The sequence below is a fragment of the Drosophila persimilis genome, unplaced genomic scaffold, assembly GCF_003286085.1.
Source record: "Drosophila persimilis strain 14011-0111.01,24,50 unplaced genomic scaffold, DperRS2 tig00000002-arrow-pilon, whole genome shotgun sequence".
Taxonomy (NCBI): domain Eukaryota; kingdom Metazoa; phylum Arthropoda; class Insecta; order Diptera; family Drosophilidae; genus Drosophila; species Drosophila persimilis.
Window position 1 is genome coordinate 18,677,873 of NW_020825289.1, and position 15,807 is coordinate 18,693,679.

Here is a 15,807-nt window from a genome sequence, read left to right on the forward strand (position 1 = left end):
GCTCCACACAAAGCTGGCCAAAAAGTTGGAGCACAAATTGGCAAAGCAACTTCCGACAACTGCCACACACGGTTAACCCCGTTAGCCGGCAGTTTCGCCCACTGGAAGTGGCATTGGGAGTGGCATTGGGAGTGGGGAAAGGGAGTGGGAGTGGGAGTGGCAGATGCGATGGTGCAAGCTTAGCTGCAGTTAGCGGAGGCACAACGAGGATGCACAACAAAAATTATTTGCTTTGCATTTGCAAAGTTCGCCGAACAATGCAACAATGTGGCCGTCGGTTTTGGATGCCAAAAGTTTGGCGTTGACTTTCATTAGCGGCTGGTAGTGGCAGTGGCAGTGGCAGGCAGGATGTCAGAGGCTATATTAACATCTGGCGGTGCATACAGTGGGGCAATCATCGGAGGCATGAACTTCCAATGGCAGTCCATGCATTCGATAAATACGCACAACCAAATGGAATAATTTCTGGGCTATAAGGAAAATTGTGTTTCCAAGGCTCTCTGGCAAATTCTCTCTGAGCAGATTCATTGCCACAACCGCATTGCCACGTTGCTCCTTCAAGGAAATGGAAACCACTGTGCCTGGCTCCCATTTGGCACCAAGGAGCGAACGAACGGAAGGAACCCTTGGGACATCTTTCACTGTGGATCTGTCAGCAGGACGCTGGCAAAACGCGATGCGGTCTCGGGTCCGGACATGGCCAATTTGAAAATATTTACTTTAACTTGGATGGCACTCGCAGCACTCTGGCCCCCACACGTACACACACACCCACACCACCCACCATGCTAGGAAGGGTGCCACACTAGTACGCTCACAAAGATTCATTAGAGTGCATGGAACGAGGCGCCTGAAAGTGACTTTGGTCATGTGGCATGGCTGCAGCAACTTTGGCAGTGCTTTAATGGTGTGGTCTGCCACGGAGGGTCGTTGTTGGCGTTGGTGTTGCTGTTGCAGCGGGTGCTGGTGTCGGTGTCGGGAGGGGGCGGCAGGATGCACTGTGCTCTGGGGATGGCTATCCCTTTTGATCTGTGTCCGGGTGCCAGTTGAGGACAATTAACATGCATAATGGAATCAATGGAACACTCCGTTGACAAATGGCCGAATCTCACGCTGCAATTTGTTGCGGAATTAAACGGTATTCTCCGAGGAGGAGTGCTTGCCCAACAGCGTCACGTGCCGCAGCGAGTGGCACACGAACAGGACCAACAACAAGAGCTGTTAACTTTAATGAGTTTTGCATGCGTCGCACAAGCTGAAGACGAGCAGACCGTGGACAACCCCCCCCCTTCACTCTACAGTCGTTGGCATTGTTGTCGTAGCTGCTGTCGTCGTCATCGTCTTTATGCCAAGTGCCAAGTCATCATTATCGTCAATAAAACTGTCGCACATGTCGAAAGTTGCCTCAAGTGCATGTTGTCCTTGTCGCCGTCTTTTCTCGGCGTGTCAAGCGGCTTAAGTTGAAAACTTTTAATGCCACAGTGGGTAAAGTATGTCTGCTTAAGTCTGTCATTTTAACACGCTGCTGCTGCTGCTGCTGCTGCTGCTGCTGCTCCTGTGGCTGCTGCTACTGATGATGATGCTGGCAACAAATTGTTATATAATTGAACGCGTAAATGAGCCCAGGGAGGGATATGTAGAGGGGCAAAAGTGCACAGCATTGCTGGGGACAACTGGGCGTATGATTGATTGATTACAGTTCGGTTTGTTTCTGGTCTCAGGTTAGGGCTAAAAGCTGTCAGGAAAAACATTTTGCGGGTTTTCCATTGCCATGTGCACGGCTCTGGCACAAATTGTTGATCCAATTAAATTCAGTTTTCATTGTTCGATTTATGCAAATTTTCCGCCCGACTATCATTATCGCTCATTAGCCGTTCTCCAGCCTATTCCGGCGGTATCGAAGCATATTGAGGTAAACCGTAAACCGTAAACCGCAAAGCGTAAACCATGGAGCTATAAGAATGGAACAATACTCACCATGAATGCTGGCTGTTTGGTAGGCAGGCGGCGGTGGCAATGTTATGCCCTCCAGTGTGACCGTTGATTCAGCCCGTTGGCCCGCAATGGGTGGCTCGTCCCGAGCCGGTGCCAGCAGTCGGTGCTTCGCGGAGGCAGGCTGCAAGTGAATCGTGTGATACTTGACCAGCGGCTGCTGGCCAAGACCAGGCCCAGAGCCAGGCCCGTTGGCCGGCTCTGCCGTCCCAACCAGATGCTGCGAGTGCTGTGGACTGCCCGCTGCAGACGGTGCAAATGGAAAGTAAATCGTGGCGGTGGCTGGCCCATAACAATTGGGCGGCATAGTCAGAGGCATTGACCGCAGCATGCTGCTCGGCACGGCGACAAAATTCTGTTGCAGTTGCTGCTGGGGATGTAGATGTTGGTGATGTTGCCGCGGTAGAGTCGCTGTCGATGATTGCTGCTGCTGCTGCTGTTGCTGCTGCTGCTGCTGTTGTTGCGGTGCATATTTCAACATTGCGCTACCCGTTGTTGTTGTTGTCATTAGCATGACATCCGGATGCTGCTGCTGCTGCTGCTGCTGTGGCTGGTAAAAATGCTGCTGCTGCTGCTGTGCCATCTGCTGCTGCTGATTCAAGTTGTGCAACAATTGACAGGCATCTGGTGACCGAAAGGAGTGCAAACAGGAGCGAATGTGTTAAAAGATGATTAACGACAGGCCAATTGTTAAGCTGACAGTACACTTTGCATACGTTGAGTCCTTCACTTACCTTCTCCCTTATCCGGGGGCAGCTTGCCCCTGGCCGCCGCCTGTCCTTGCCCGTATTCGTAGCTCTCGTTGAGACTCGTCTCCGTGTTGGCCGCATCGTATTTGCAGCTCCTGCAATTGGCCTGTAATTGGGTGGGACATGGCTTTATTAATTGTCCGTATTCATCGGAGTAAAATAAGGCCGAGTGGCATAGTAATCAGGCAATGGATATTGTTCCCTTGATTGTGCAAGTGTTCATTGCGGCTGCCTTTCAAGTCGGTTTTCGGTTTTGATGGAATATCAATAAAACCCGTAATTTGTATGCCTTGTCCCAGTCCCTGTCCCTGTCCCTGGCGACTTCGGAGGCCTGAATGACGTATGCCCGCAGAGCACCGCAACGCAACGCCCCGCCCCTTCCCAGAAGACTGATGTCATAGTCGTGGTCCGCCCACAAAGCTGTTTGCGGCTGATGCCAGCCATCATGTTCGTTGCGGTTCTGTGGCATCATCATGATTTGCCAGACCAATCTGATGGACACACACAAACGAAACGTCTCTGTCCTTTGGCTTGTGGTTGGACGGCGACCGGCTACAGCATGACGCATGCTGATAATTGCAAAAGACGAAAGCCAAATGCCAAAATGGAGAGTGGCAGCAGCCAACACGATGACGATAATAATTCAGCCCTTGGGACGAATCCCCAGAACAAACCACAAGGTCCGGCTCAAGTCTTATCGTTTCACTTACACGCCTGCATATCCTGTGTCCGAAAAAGCCTCAAAATGCGACCCACACCCCAAAACACCCCACTCCACCGCACTCCAAACGATCCACATTTGTGATTTTCCCAGGTGGGATTACGCCCTAATGAGTCGCTAAATGCATTCGAAAGCAGAACATCGGAGGCCCAAGTTCTAGCGAGCCTGACAAATGCAAAAATCTTGTTCAACAAGTCTCAAAAAAAAAGCCGGAAGGAGTGGCACTTGACAGGCTCGAGTGGCTTCCGTGGCAAATGCAAAAAGTCTTGAAAACTATTCTGTTCACCGGATGCCACTTTACAGTTCCGTAGTGGTTGTTTGTGTCTTTTACTTGGCCAAAAATTGAGACATTCCATGGCCCAACTTCACTTTAACAGAGTCCTATATATACGAGCGTATTGGACATATATAAGTAGAATTTAAGTAGCTTTCAGCGACTCGCGTGTAATTGTTTATGTGGCGGAAAAAGTTTTACCCTCGTGGCATTAAAGTGACTCGCACTCATTTCAATTTACTTAGCACGAGCCCTGAAAGGAGGAAACTTTAAATTTATGCGGCAGGCATTTGACCCAACTCAAACTGCAACAGGCGCCAAAGTTTTGGCCAACTCTTAAAGTGTCGAATGAAGTTTTCTGGGGCCAAGAGGTTCCCAAATTCGGGGCCGAGCTAAAGTTTGCAGTTCATTAAAATCGACAGAGTTTGCTTTCAAAATGTTAAGTTATGAAATGAACTTTTTGTTTGTCCGCGCCGTGCGCCTCTGTCGTCAGATGACAATCAGGCGACTGGCATCGCGATCAAATTTGCTCTGGCGACCGCAAACTCACTTATTTATTTATTTAACCAAATTGTGATGACCTTTTTTCCAGCGTTCTGTTTTTCTGTTTTGCCATTCGTTTTTGCCACACGACCATAATGTGGCAATTAAACAGAAATTTGCAAAGGAAAACCGGGACCGGGACGAATAATTGAAAGACCTGTGAATGCAAAATACATTCGTTCTTAAAGCCTTAAAGAGTGAAAGCTGATAGTGTACATGGAAATACTGGAACTTCTAACTGGGGGCTCTGGCAGAAATGTCATTACTGGAGGCCAGCAAATCACTTACAAAACTTATGCACGAATGCACAGAACACGCAAACACAACAAAAAGGCTCGGGGCACCCTAAAAAATATATATTTCTATACTCTATACAGCGATAAGGAGCTCTGTTAGCACAGCAAATAGAACGCAACGAAACTGGGGAAAAATCAAAGCTCAGTCCCGACCGGAACGGAAAACAAAAACAGTCCGCCGCACTCTGCAGAAAAAGTATAACAAACACAATACGCAACAAAGAAAGCAAAAAAAGTTATGTTGTTTTTGCCGAAAATCAATTACAAACTTTCAGTTTGCCGTTAATAGAACTCGGGCTTACAACCCAGAAACCCAATCTGGGGACCGCGATCCACTTAAAAGGCTTCTGGTGTCGTAATTAAAAGTCGTAATAGGAAACCCGAAATGCAGTTTGATTTTCCAAGGATACTGGCGCTGAGAACTAAATCATGGGGAAAAGGAGAAGAAGAAATCGAAGAAAACAGTTCCGGAAAAGGGCATAGGGAAGAAAAGGCATAATCGCAGCATTTAGGGAATTTGTAATCAGACTCCCTTCCCCTGCCACAACAAGGCCACCATTTCTTTGGGTGTTCAAAGATCCCTATCACATCCTGTTAGGATTAGGACTACCATACATTGCCAAACAGTGCAGCGTAGAGCAGAGCAGAGAGCAATGCTACGACCAATCCACGCTGTCGCAACTTTATTTCTGGATAAGTTTGGGAGGCAGAACTACAACCAGAGCAAGGAAAAACACTTGGTAAGTAGTGGGAAAAGTTGGTGCCAGAAAATAACAGCCAGCTAAACTTTTGGCCCTGCAACTCTGGACACACGAAACAATGTCGGAAGTTTGCTTTGCAATGGCAAATAGCTTGATTTCCTTGGTAGATCGACGTCGACGACCAGCAACAGTTGCTGCTGCTCCTGCTCCGGCTCCTGTTCTGAGTGGGTGGCGAATCCTTCCAGCCATCGAATTAAAATCCATAAAAATGTCAGCATGATGAAGTTGCAGTCAACTTTGCCACTGCTCTTATAAACTGCAGCTGTTGCATGCACTTAAATAATATCAATCATACGCCATGTTTGACTTACCCCATTGCCAGCTGCCGCTGCCGCTGCCTGACGCCGTTTTGTCGCTGTCGTTGTAGCTGCCATCGTCGTTGCTGTTGGTGTCGCTGACGCTTTCGTAGCTGTCGACGCTGCTCCCCTTTGAGCTGGCGGCTTCTTCTGACGATGCTTTTGCAGCTGGCAGCAGAGTCGCATGTACGTGCACTGCAATGCCTCGGCAAGCTGCGTGCCCAGACTGGACAGGCACATGAGCATCAGGGGCACTCCGATGAGGGCGTAGAAAATGGTGGCTAGCTTTCCAGCGGCTGTGCGGGGTGTAAGACTGCCATGACCTGTGGCAGCGAAAGAAAGTGTTGGTGTGTGATGGAGATAAAATATTTACTTTACTTATAAAAATGGGGAGCACGAGCGAGCTGTGATATGTATATACATATATACCCCCACGATCCTGAGCGGCGAATTGTGATTCTTTTGCAATTCCAGGAATATCAATAACCGTAGAATTATGAGTCAACGAAATGATAAGGAATACCTAGGATAAGTAAGAGGATTCACTGACTAATCAAATTCTTAAATTCTCGTTCAATTAAGTATTTTGCCCACGATGCACATTAAAAATTCAGATTTAGAAAATGTAAATTTATGTCCCGGGGCTCGCTTTGAATTTCAATCTTCAACCACTTTAATTGTTGGCATAACAATTCTCACGGTTAATCCTTGCTTAATCATTTCCCACAGTTGATTTACGCCTCCTTCTCCTCTGTCCCTGACAACGGACGCAGCAAATGGCCACTAGATACAGTTAATTTGTAACAACAAGCCCATGCCATGCCGCACGCGCCCTTCACATCGTTCGGCATATGCAAATATTTGGAATGGGCCTACGGGGCGTATACACAATGTGTCTGCTTCTGCTGCCGCTGTAGTTTGCACTCGAAGGCGTCGGTATGTTGTCTATTTGCCCTCATTGCCCGCAGTGTAAATGTTTGCAGTCCCGCCCTCCCTCAGGATGCCCCAAATCATAATAAGCAGCTCCAGCTCCTGCTTGAACGTTCCCCTAAGATGAACATCAAACATAAATCTAAATCTTAGTCGTCGCCTTGGAGGGGACACGCTGAAAGGGAAAGCGTAACTTACCAATTGTCGTTATCACAGTGACCGAGTAGAGCAGGGCTTCACTGAAGGTCCAGATCTGGGTATCGCCTGCATCGTAGCCAAAGTGTCCCAGGGCACTGGCGCTGGCTGCCTGGAAGCCGGCTCCGCCACCGACTCCAGTGGCTCCTTGGCGCGTGGCTGCCACAATGGATCCCTCGAAGCGGCGCAGCTGCTCGTGGACCAGCATCGTCCAGTTGCGTTCGTACAGAACGTTTAGTTTCTCTGCAAGACGGGCGAAGAGAAGAAAATGTTAAGTGTCATCGAAAGGATGTCGAGGACAAGCCGAAACCCTTGTGGCAATTATGCAATTTCATACCAAGTGCAGTGATAACCTCTGTCAGCCTTCGACCCCCCATCGACACGGTCGACAAGTGCTTGGAAATCCCTTATCCTTTGCTCACCTTTCCCCACCCAAATGGGCCAAATGTCTTGAGGCATTTGATGTCGTGTTCGGGCCTGGCAAATTGCAGGGTCGCTTGTTAACAACAACGATAACAGTTCCGAGACTCGTGTGCTGGGTGCTGGTTTCTGTGTGCTGACGCCCTCTGGCCTTGAAGGGCCGTTTTTCAGGCATACCTCGAGGACACAGAGCCTCCCGCCCATCCATCGGCCCTCTCCAATCGAACACACTGTTACACACTGTGAGGAAAACATTCAGAGCAAAGGTTCCACCTATTAGGAGCATTTCCACAGGATCAAGTGCCTTTGGCCTCTGGAAATGCTTCTACCTTTTCCTTGCATAGCAGATTCTTTAGAAAGTGTTGAATTTAATTCATGTTCCGCGCTCTGCCAGCTTCCCTCAAGAACGGATTACGGGAATTTCATTAATGCACTCGTATCAAAGAATTTGCGATTGGATTTCTTTCCTTATTATTGACGAAGTGCATTCCCAAGAGATGGCGTCTGATTAAATGAGGATTCATTTAACAAATTCTGTGTTGGGAACAGCAAATCCTGAAAAATCCCCAGCTCATGCTCGCGCGAAAGATAAATGAACTATGAGATGGGTAGGCAGATGGATGGATGCTGCACATTTTTAAGCTCGGCAGAGGGCTCATCAGATTAATCATACGCCAGGTGGTACTCTCCACGGAGACTAATGCCTTGGAGCTAAGGTTAATTGGTTTATTTATGATGTGGAATTTTAATTAAACAAATATAAGCTCTAGTGCTCATGAGCAGAGCTGCTCAAAACCAGCATCGCGTGCCAATGGCAGGTGCGACAAAGTAATTAGTTTCGAGTAAATCAATTCCGTGCAACAAATAAGCCGCAATAAGCAACACGATAGCAGAACGCAAATGGGTGGAAGAATTATTGAAATTTGGCGCCTGACCAAACATTTGGCTATGCAAATATTTGGGCATTATTCAATTTCGGGAATAAGACTAGAAAATGCAATTTTATGCTATTCAGCCGAGCGGAGTGGAATGGCGTGGAGTGGGGTTTGGTTTGTGGTTTATTCTAATTAAAATATTTGCATTGGCTCTATTTGCTCGGCACTAATGGGCAAACGGTGTCGCTTTACAATTACCATTTACCGACATTAAACCTTTTGGCTATTTAAGCAATTTTTGGACAATGCGTCAGAATGCCGCATGGAATGCTAATGGGGGGGACTCACCCGTTATTATCCAGAGCTCACGGAGACAGTCCTCGCGGCTCTTGGCTATGGCCGCCGACTTGCTCAGGTCCTGGGGCGCCTCCAGCAGCGGGAAGATCAGGGCGCCCAGCACGGAGTAGGCCGTCACCAGCAGCATCAGGCCGGGCGTCGAGAGCACCAGCTTCAGCAGCTGTCCGAGGCAGCGTCGCGGGCAGCTCTTCTTCTTGGCCATCAATGTGGCCGTGGTCTTTACCCCCACGGCCGAGCACGGCCCTGTGCCTGGCCCTGACCCCGCCACATCATCAGCCACATCTCCGTCATCCTCTGGCAGGCGCTGCTTGCCCCTAATCTGAATCGCCTTCTCAACGTCGGACATGATCGCGCGCCGTTCCATTAGTGGCCTCCTCCGTCTCCGCTGAGTGGGCCGTCTGTCGCCTGCATTTCCGCTTCCGCTGCGGGCCAGGCTTTTGATTCATACGCGCTTTGGCAGCACTAATTACACCAACGATTTCTCGTCACTCCCAATGTCGCTTTCTTCTCGCCCATCACTGGGTAGCGGTCTCCGTCCGACTCAGTCTTGTCCTTCTCCTTCTTTGTTTCTCTGTGTGGCTCTTTCACTCTCTGGTTTCTCCTCTTTCGTACTGTCTCGCCGTCTCTCTATCCGCTTGTTGCCTTTAGACAGCGGATTATGTTTTAAGCTGTTGTTGACTCGTTTTTACGGTCGTTGTTGCACGTTCTTGCTGTTGCTGTTGCTGTTGCTGTGGTTGTTGCCGCTTCTGGTGCTGCTGCTGACGTGGCATTTGCTATTGTTCCTGGTCTATGCACTTCTCATGATGGCTCTTCCTCCGCTTGTACTTTTAAAGTTGTTGGCCCAGTTTATTCCCCTCCGTTCTGTTGTATTGCCTGCCACGCCTGCTCCACCAGCTCCACCAGCTCCTGCTCCTGCTGCTGCTGCCGCCTGTAAGTGAAAACATTTGTACGCTGTAGTAGTGGCAGTATTCATCATGTTACATAGTTCCCCGCTGCCCATTCCCCGCTTACAGTTGCTTACAGTTGCCCGTGTTGCCGCCTGGCTGCCTCCGTTGAAGTGCACTTGGGAGTAGGTTAAGCGCACACAACTGCCTCGACCAAAAGGGAAAACGTACTTCGTACTAAATTTGACACTTCACTTAATCTAATTAGCAGCTCTTTAAGCCACTAGCCATTGTTGGACATCTGTCGCTCTACTGTATACTACGTATGCATGTGTGAGAGCCCCAATGTGTGTGTCTGTGGGGCAATCAGTCAGGCAACAAATTAATCGTAAAGTTGATTATGCCTATAAACTCATTAAAAATGCCAACAATTGTTTATTGGTTCTAGAGAGGCAAACAAAATCAAAAGTAAGCCAATAATGTGTCTTAATTACAATTATAATTTGTATTTGTATTCAATTAATGTGAATTCCATACGTGACTGCAGCATTTGTTGTTTTTTTTCTAATTTGTGCTTTGTATGGCAAATCACTCTACTACTGGTTGTCCCTTCTCTCATAGTTTACTCGTACATGTGCTGATTGAATTGATTTCCCTTTTCTATATAGAATGGCGACTCCATACAAATCTTCCCTGAAGCTAATTGGCTCGGCTTCTACTCCATTTGAATGTCGATTCACACATATTGTTCGCGGTTCAGTTAACCAGCCTCAGCCACAATAATCTCATTATCGCAGCCCATCGATTAAGCCCATAAAAATGATAACAATGCTGCCAGTCCCAAGACCACAGGGGCATTATGCTATACAAATTGGATGAGCGTCTGGCAAGAGCAGTGACAGACAGACTGTCAAATTGAAGTTCCCGACTCCGTCCTCAATTTCCTCAATCATCTACATCCAGCTTTCTCACATCAAAGTCCATAATCGTAATCAAGTCGACTTCGTGTGGGCTGCTGGATAATGCGCTCGACATTGAATCAATTAAAACCGAGCCACAGACTCGGCGATTAGTTATTGTAGCCCTCGTGGTTGACGTGGTTGCCGTGGTATCGATGTTCAGCGCCAAGAGCACATACATACGTACGTACATACACTGAGAAAAATCTGAGATGAATGGCGATGAATGGCAAACCCAAGCAGATTAGAGAAGAGCGGATCACCGGGATTGAGGAGCTCCCATTTGTATTTCAAACTTTATTCTGTGGCAGAATTTTTCGCAGTGTAGGTGAAACGAAACACATTCTTTTTCCTCGCCACCCGCCTGTGATGTATCCCACAAAAGGAGAGGCGTCTCCATCTTTGTCCGACTCACGCAATTTACTTAATTGGAAAATAAAATAAGCCAAAGCAGGGTCTGGGCCTTGGACTGAGATTGGGACTGGGATTGGAGCTGGAGCTGGAGCTGGGGGAGTCAAACCGGAAACTGTTTGGCCACTGAAACAATAGCCTCTTGAGTTGCCTTCTTTTTATGGGTTGCGCGCATAATTTAATTCGGTGGATAGCCGGGCGTATGAGCGACGTACAGAAGGGGGCTAGCAGGATGGCAGACTAATGCAAAATTAATGTCAATCGCCGATTACGCCCGCCTCCTGGAAATGCCAATGCCCTCTTAGTTGTGCCCTGGCCGACATTTGAACTCCGATGGAGACACGCACAAACACACACACACACATACACACAGAAAGACCACACGAGGACGGGGAAAGCCGAGGCACAGATGAGGGCAAAGTGTCTACCGGAAGTTATCCTTTTAGCCAGATTGAAATCAGCTTGGAGTCGCTGCTTAATTGAAATGTTTGCATTTCACTTTAATTAAAGCGTTCCTCCAGCCTACGATTCCAACTGGTAAAAACCCTTTCAGGGCCAGGACACTAGCGATGGGCTCTCTCTCTCTCTCTCTCCCTCCCGTACCTTAGTTTGTCTTAGTCTCTTTCATTCATTTCGCTTATCCGCTCTTCGCACGCCTTTTTATGAAGCTCCCTGCAAAAGTTTTTAATAGTTAAATATAACAACTTGGTGGCTGCTGCTGGCAGCTTTCCTTGCCATTCCATTCATTTCCTCGCCGCCTTTGTCCTGCCTTTCCCTATTATGCAATATTTATGATGATTATTTTTAAATGCAATGACAACAAACGCAGTTTAATTACAATTTTCAAGTCATCAAATGCAGCACCAGCAACAGCCCTAGCCCCAGCCACAGACGGGGGTGGTGCTGGTGCTGGCTGAAGCGGAAGTGAAGAACAGGACAACGGGGACATCCAAGCAAAATGGCGCTAATGGCACTAGCATTTCCTTCTCGGCCCTTTGGGATCAGGGGAGCCAGGGGCTGTTCTTAAATCCAATTTCGCTTCATAATTTTATAGCTCCGCCAGCTCCTACTCCTACAACTCCAGCTTCTGATCCAGCTGCCTTGGCCAGCTCGCTGTCAGCCAGCCTGGCTCTCATCGTTGGTCATTCCCGATTTAATTGCATTGCTGACATTTAGCACCCAGCGCAGAAATCCCATTCAAAAAAAAGTAAAGAAAAACAGGACAAAATGGTAAATGAGCGGATGGAAAAAAGGACGACTGCTTCAGGGGCAGATGATTTGTCCGCCTCCTCCTTGGACCAAATAATATTTTTTAGATGGTTTTGGTAATTAAAGCCACTCTTATTGGTAGTTCTGGCCAGCTATAGAATCCCCTGCCGCCCGACAATCGAGATTTTTGAATTGGTTTAAAGCTGGCGATTGAAAGCTGCTGCCCAAATGAACCGAATGGAGATAAACACAAGGCCTTTGACACAATTTTCCGCCCAATTTAATGGCATTCTATTCCAAATTGTTTTCCATAATAATACTAATACAAAGTGATTTAAAACGTCACTAAACTAAATAAAACTTGGACAAAAACCAAAAGCGTTGACGCGAATATTTCACTGAATACTCAATAAACGTTAATTTGAATGAATTTAAAGATACTAAGAGGGAAAAAAATAAATCAGAAAACAGAGGGAAAACACTCGCTAATAAGCTAAACAATATTTATAAGTAACATAATACAAAGAGCAACAACAAACAATTGCGCAGTCAAGTGACGATAATGAAAATTAAATGCGCCACTATTAGAGGGGGCTGTGGGTGGGTCTGCGAGCTGGCAGCTTCCACTGCCGGGTGGCCATAAAGGCAGTGGAGCGTGCAGCAGAGAAGTTTTAGCACATTAGAGCCGGACGATTACGAATGGGAGTAGAGAGTATTATAGTTCCTAAGCCGGAGGTGCGAAACAAGGGGAGAGTTACAGATAAACAGATGCAGATGCAGATATGGATGCAGTGGGATATCCGCACGGAGCCCTCGACAGCCATGCACATGATTATGCAATTGAGGGCAGTATGAAAGGAAGGATACCACTTGAGAGAGTGGCGGACATAATTCATAAAGGAGCTAGAACAAAGAGCAAGGGAGCGAGGGGCCAGGAGCCAGGAGCCCCAAAGAAAGTGGCTGGCAGATGCAGGCCAACGCCACGGACATTAGATGCAGCCACCAGGAAGGCAGGATACACATAATGACCATGTTAATGCCCAACACAAAAGTGCACTGAAAGGAAATGAGCAAGATAAGTAACGAGCCCGAAAATTCTTCAGCTGCACCTCCCCGGCACCTCGGAAAAGTTTCCACAAAACAAACGATGCTCCGGCAGGAGGCTGAGAGGCAGTGGCACAGGCACAGGCACGGGCACGGGCTGGTCTGGATTTCTTGGTCGGTTCCTCATTAAACGCACTCAAGTTTCTTGCAACATTCTTAATTATGTTGTAAACTCCTTTGGCCACTGCAGGGAGACGTAAAACTGCCCGGCATCTGCAAAAAGAATGGGGAAAAGGAAAAGTTGGCCAACGCTGATTAGTTTTTCGAGTGCCTCAAGTGCAAGTCAGCCAGTCAAGCGTTTTCCCTCAGTCTGTCATCGAGTCAGTCGCTGGAGCTTCAACAGCACCAGGAGCAGAAGGAGCAGCACCAGCTCTAAGAAGGGAACGTGAAAACTTCTCCAAACTGCCTGGGAAAACAACAAAAACTCATTAAAAATAGCACAACTGCAGCGGAGCTTGCCCCATAAATACAGAGCAGCAACAAGATCTGGCCGGGAAGGTCAGGCCAAGTCAAGCAGGAAAATGCAAAACTGGCCAACAAATGCACAATAATTAGACGCAAATTTTAAGCTCATTTTGGCTGCTAATGAAGGCTTCCTTTGTGGCCCAAAACTTAATGGTGAGCAACAACAAGGCGATGGTTTTAGTTGCAAAGATGCCAGCCATAAAGAGACCCACAATTAATTCTGAGAAAACTTAAAAATTCCCCTTGCGGTAATTGTAATTTCACATTCACATATATAAAATCATCACTAGCCTTCAACTGTTGCCGAAGGGGGGTGTAAGTACCTTTAATTTATAACCTTTAAAGTTTCATTAATAACTCGGAATAGTTTAAGGAATTAACGAAAAGTATGCACAACTCTTTAATTCTTTCAAAAGTATTTGATTACGAATATTTATGAATTATTTTGAATATTTCTAAGCTAACAAAACTCAAGCCCAAGCAGGCCAACAGTTGACGGAGTCCGAGCCACAAGTATTCCACTCGAGGAGCCACAAATATTGGTCTGTTGAAAGGTATATCAATATACGAAAAAAGCAACTTAAAGTGGCCCAGGGCGGTTTTTGGTTTTCCCACTCGAATGGGAGAGGAGATTCTGCCCTTGGCCGTTGCCTTTGGGCTGTAGTTCAACTTAAACTCGTTAACTTTCATAATTAAATTGTTAAACATCAGTTGGGTTTTAATTGACAGTAGTCGCAGTCCGAGGAGTCCGGCTGAGCAGAACCACGTCCTGGCCTAAAGGCCAGCTCAGCACAAAATTTCTTAAGTGCCAATTTAGTGGCAATTTGCCTTTGTCTTAACACTTTTCGGACTGCTGCAGGGCACCCGCCTGGCAACAGCAAGGGGATGTACTCTGTGGTACGAGTACACGACAATTTAATGTTAATTAAGCAGAACGTTGCCAATGCCGTTTTCCGCTGGCTGTGAACTCGATTGGGACTCCTCGACTCCTGCCACTTTTCTGTTTCGACCAACGTGTGAGTGTGTGAACAAATATTTGAACAGTTGGCCTAATTGACTTTCCCAAGCAGCACAAGCAAAAAATTTTCATCCCCCGAAAGAGACAAAAAGGAGCAGCGGAATTAAATCAAATAAAATCGAATTGTTATCCAATCGAACGGGGGATAAAGACCAAAAAAAAACCCGAAAAAGAAAAAACCAATGGTTGGTGGAAGGGGTAGGGGCATGCATAAAATGCATGCAAAGGTTGCCGGTTAAAATTTGCATAAAAGCTCCCGGGGCACGTACTCAGCTTGGGGTCCTGCGCCAGACCCCACGTGTCTGTGTGTGTGTGGGGTAGGGGCTCTGATAATGCCATTTTGAATGCACTTTATGCGCACTTTGTCTCAGGGTCTCGCTATCATTAAAAACATTCCCATTTCGCAGCTAATCCCATGATATACCGAGTGTCATTGCGATTTGCATGGATATGAAGGGATATATGCTCGTGTATGGATGTGGGAATCCTACAGCTGTGGCTGACCAACGAGGGGTAGGGTGTGGGTCTCTTCAACGGAGCCAACTATCGCTGTCATGTGTCATGCGGCCGGATTTCGCGGCAAGTGGCAGGGTGCGTGTCTGTGGTGTTGGCACTATTACTGCTGGCCAACCACAAACACCGCACAGACTACAAATACGGAGTTTACAGTGGAACTAAAGAGAGCTAAGTATGTGGTTTACGGCGGCCCCTCGCTTTGGTGGCTCTTCCTAGAAACAGTCAAGTTAATTACGTTTTGCGTGTGAATAAAATGCTATCCTGCTGCACAAAGGGAAATACTTAATAATTACATAGAACACTGGCAGTCCCCGCTTCCGACAAGTTCATCGAACTTCATCGCAAGTGTAATCGATTTCCTGTTAGCAAGTGTTGTCCTCCGGCTGCCCGCCCACACTCCTGGTGGTGGCATTGTAATTGCCTTGTTTTGCTTACTAATTGTTTTGTGGCTAGAACGGCAAATTGACTTGGCACGGTCACGTTGCCGCCGACACTGTGGACAAGGCGGCTCCTTGCGGTCGACCACTCAGGTCCTCGGGACGGCAGACAAGTGTTATTGATGTCATTCCCGTTTTGTATTGCGTATTAATTTGATGCACGAGTGGCCACTCCGCCGCCTATTGACTGGGTGCTAATGGAGCAAACGTGTGGCTCAAGAAAAGAAATCGAGAAAATCGACAGGGCCCCCCCACCCCGCTGAGTATGTCAGGGATATAGAATAAAGTGCAAACCGAGCGACCCCAATGCTGCTGGGGGTTGGGCTGTCCAGTCGGAATGGGCTTCAAATGCGCTCCCACGGCGGCCGTGGAGGGGGCATGACCGACCCGGCACA

The 15,807-nt window shown here is 47.6% G+C and overlaps 1 protein-coding gene across 1 annotated transcript in view; it reads right to left on the reverse strand.

Annotated features, from left to right (window-relative positions):
* LOC6593035 (negative elongation factor A) overlaps positions 1 to 15,807 on the reverse strand; it is a 39,603-nt gene that overhangs the window by 2,721 nt on the left and 21,075 nt on the right. Inside the window, exons 3-7 of the mRNA XM_002017676.2 lie at positions 8,401 to 9,337; positions 6,761 to 7,000; positions 5,648 to 5,955; positions 2,727 to 2,847; positions 1,978 to 2,616 (exon numbers count right to left, since the gene is read on the reverse strand). Of these exons, the coding sequence (XP_002017712.2) occupies positions 1,978 to 2,616; positions 2,727 to 2,847; positions 5,648 to 5,955; positions 6,761 to 7,000; positions 8,401 to 8,773 (1,681 nt within the window). The 5' untranslated portion in view covers positions 8,774 to 9,337. The remainder of the gene's footprint in view (positions 1 to 1,977; positions 2,617 to 2,726; positions 2,848 to 5,647; positions 5,956 to 6,760; positions 7,001 to 8,400; positions 9,338 to 15,807) is intronic.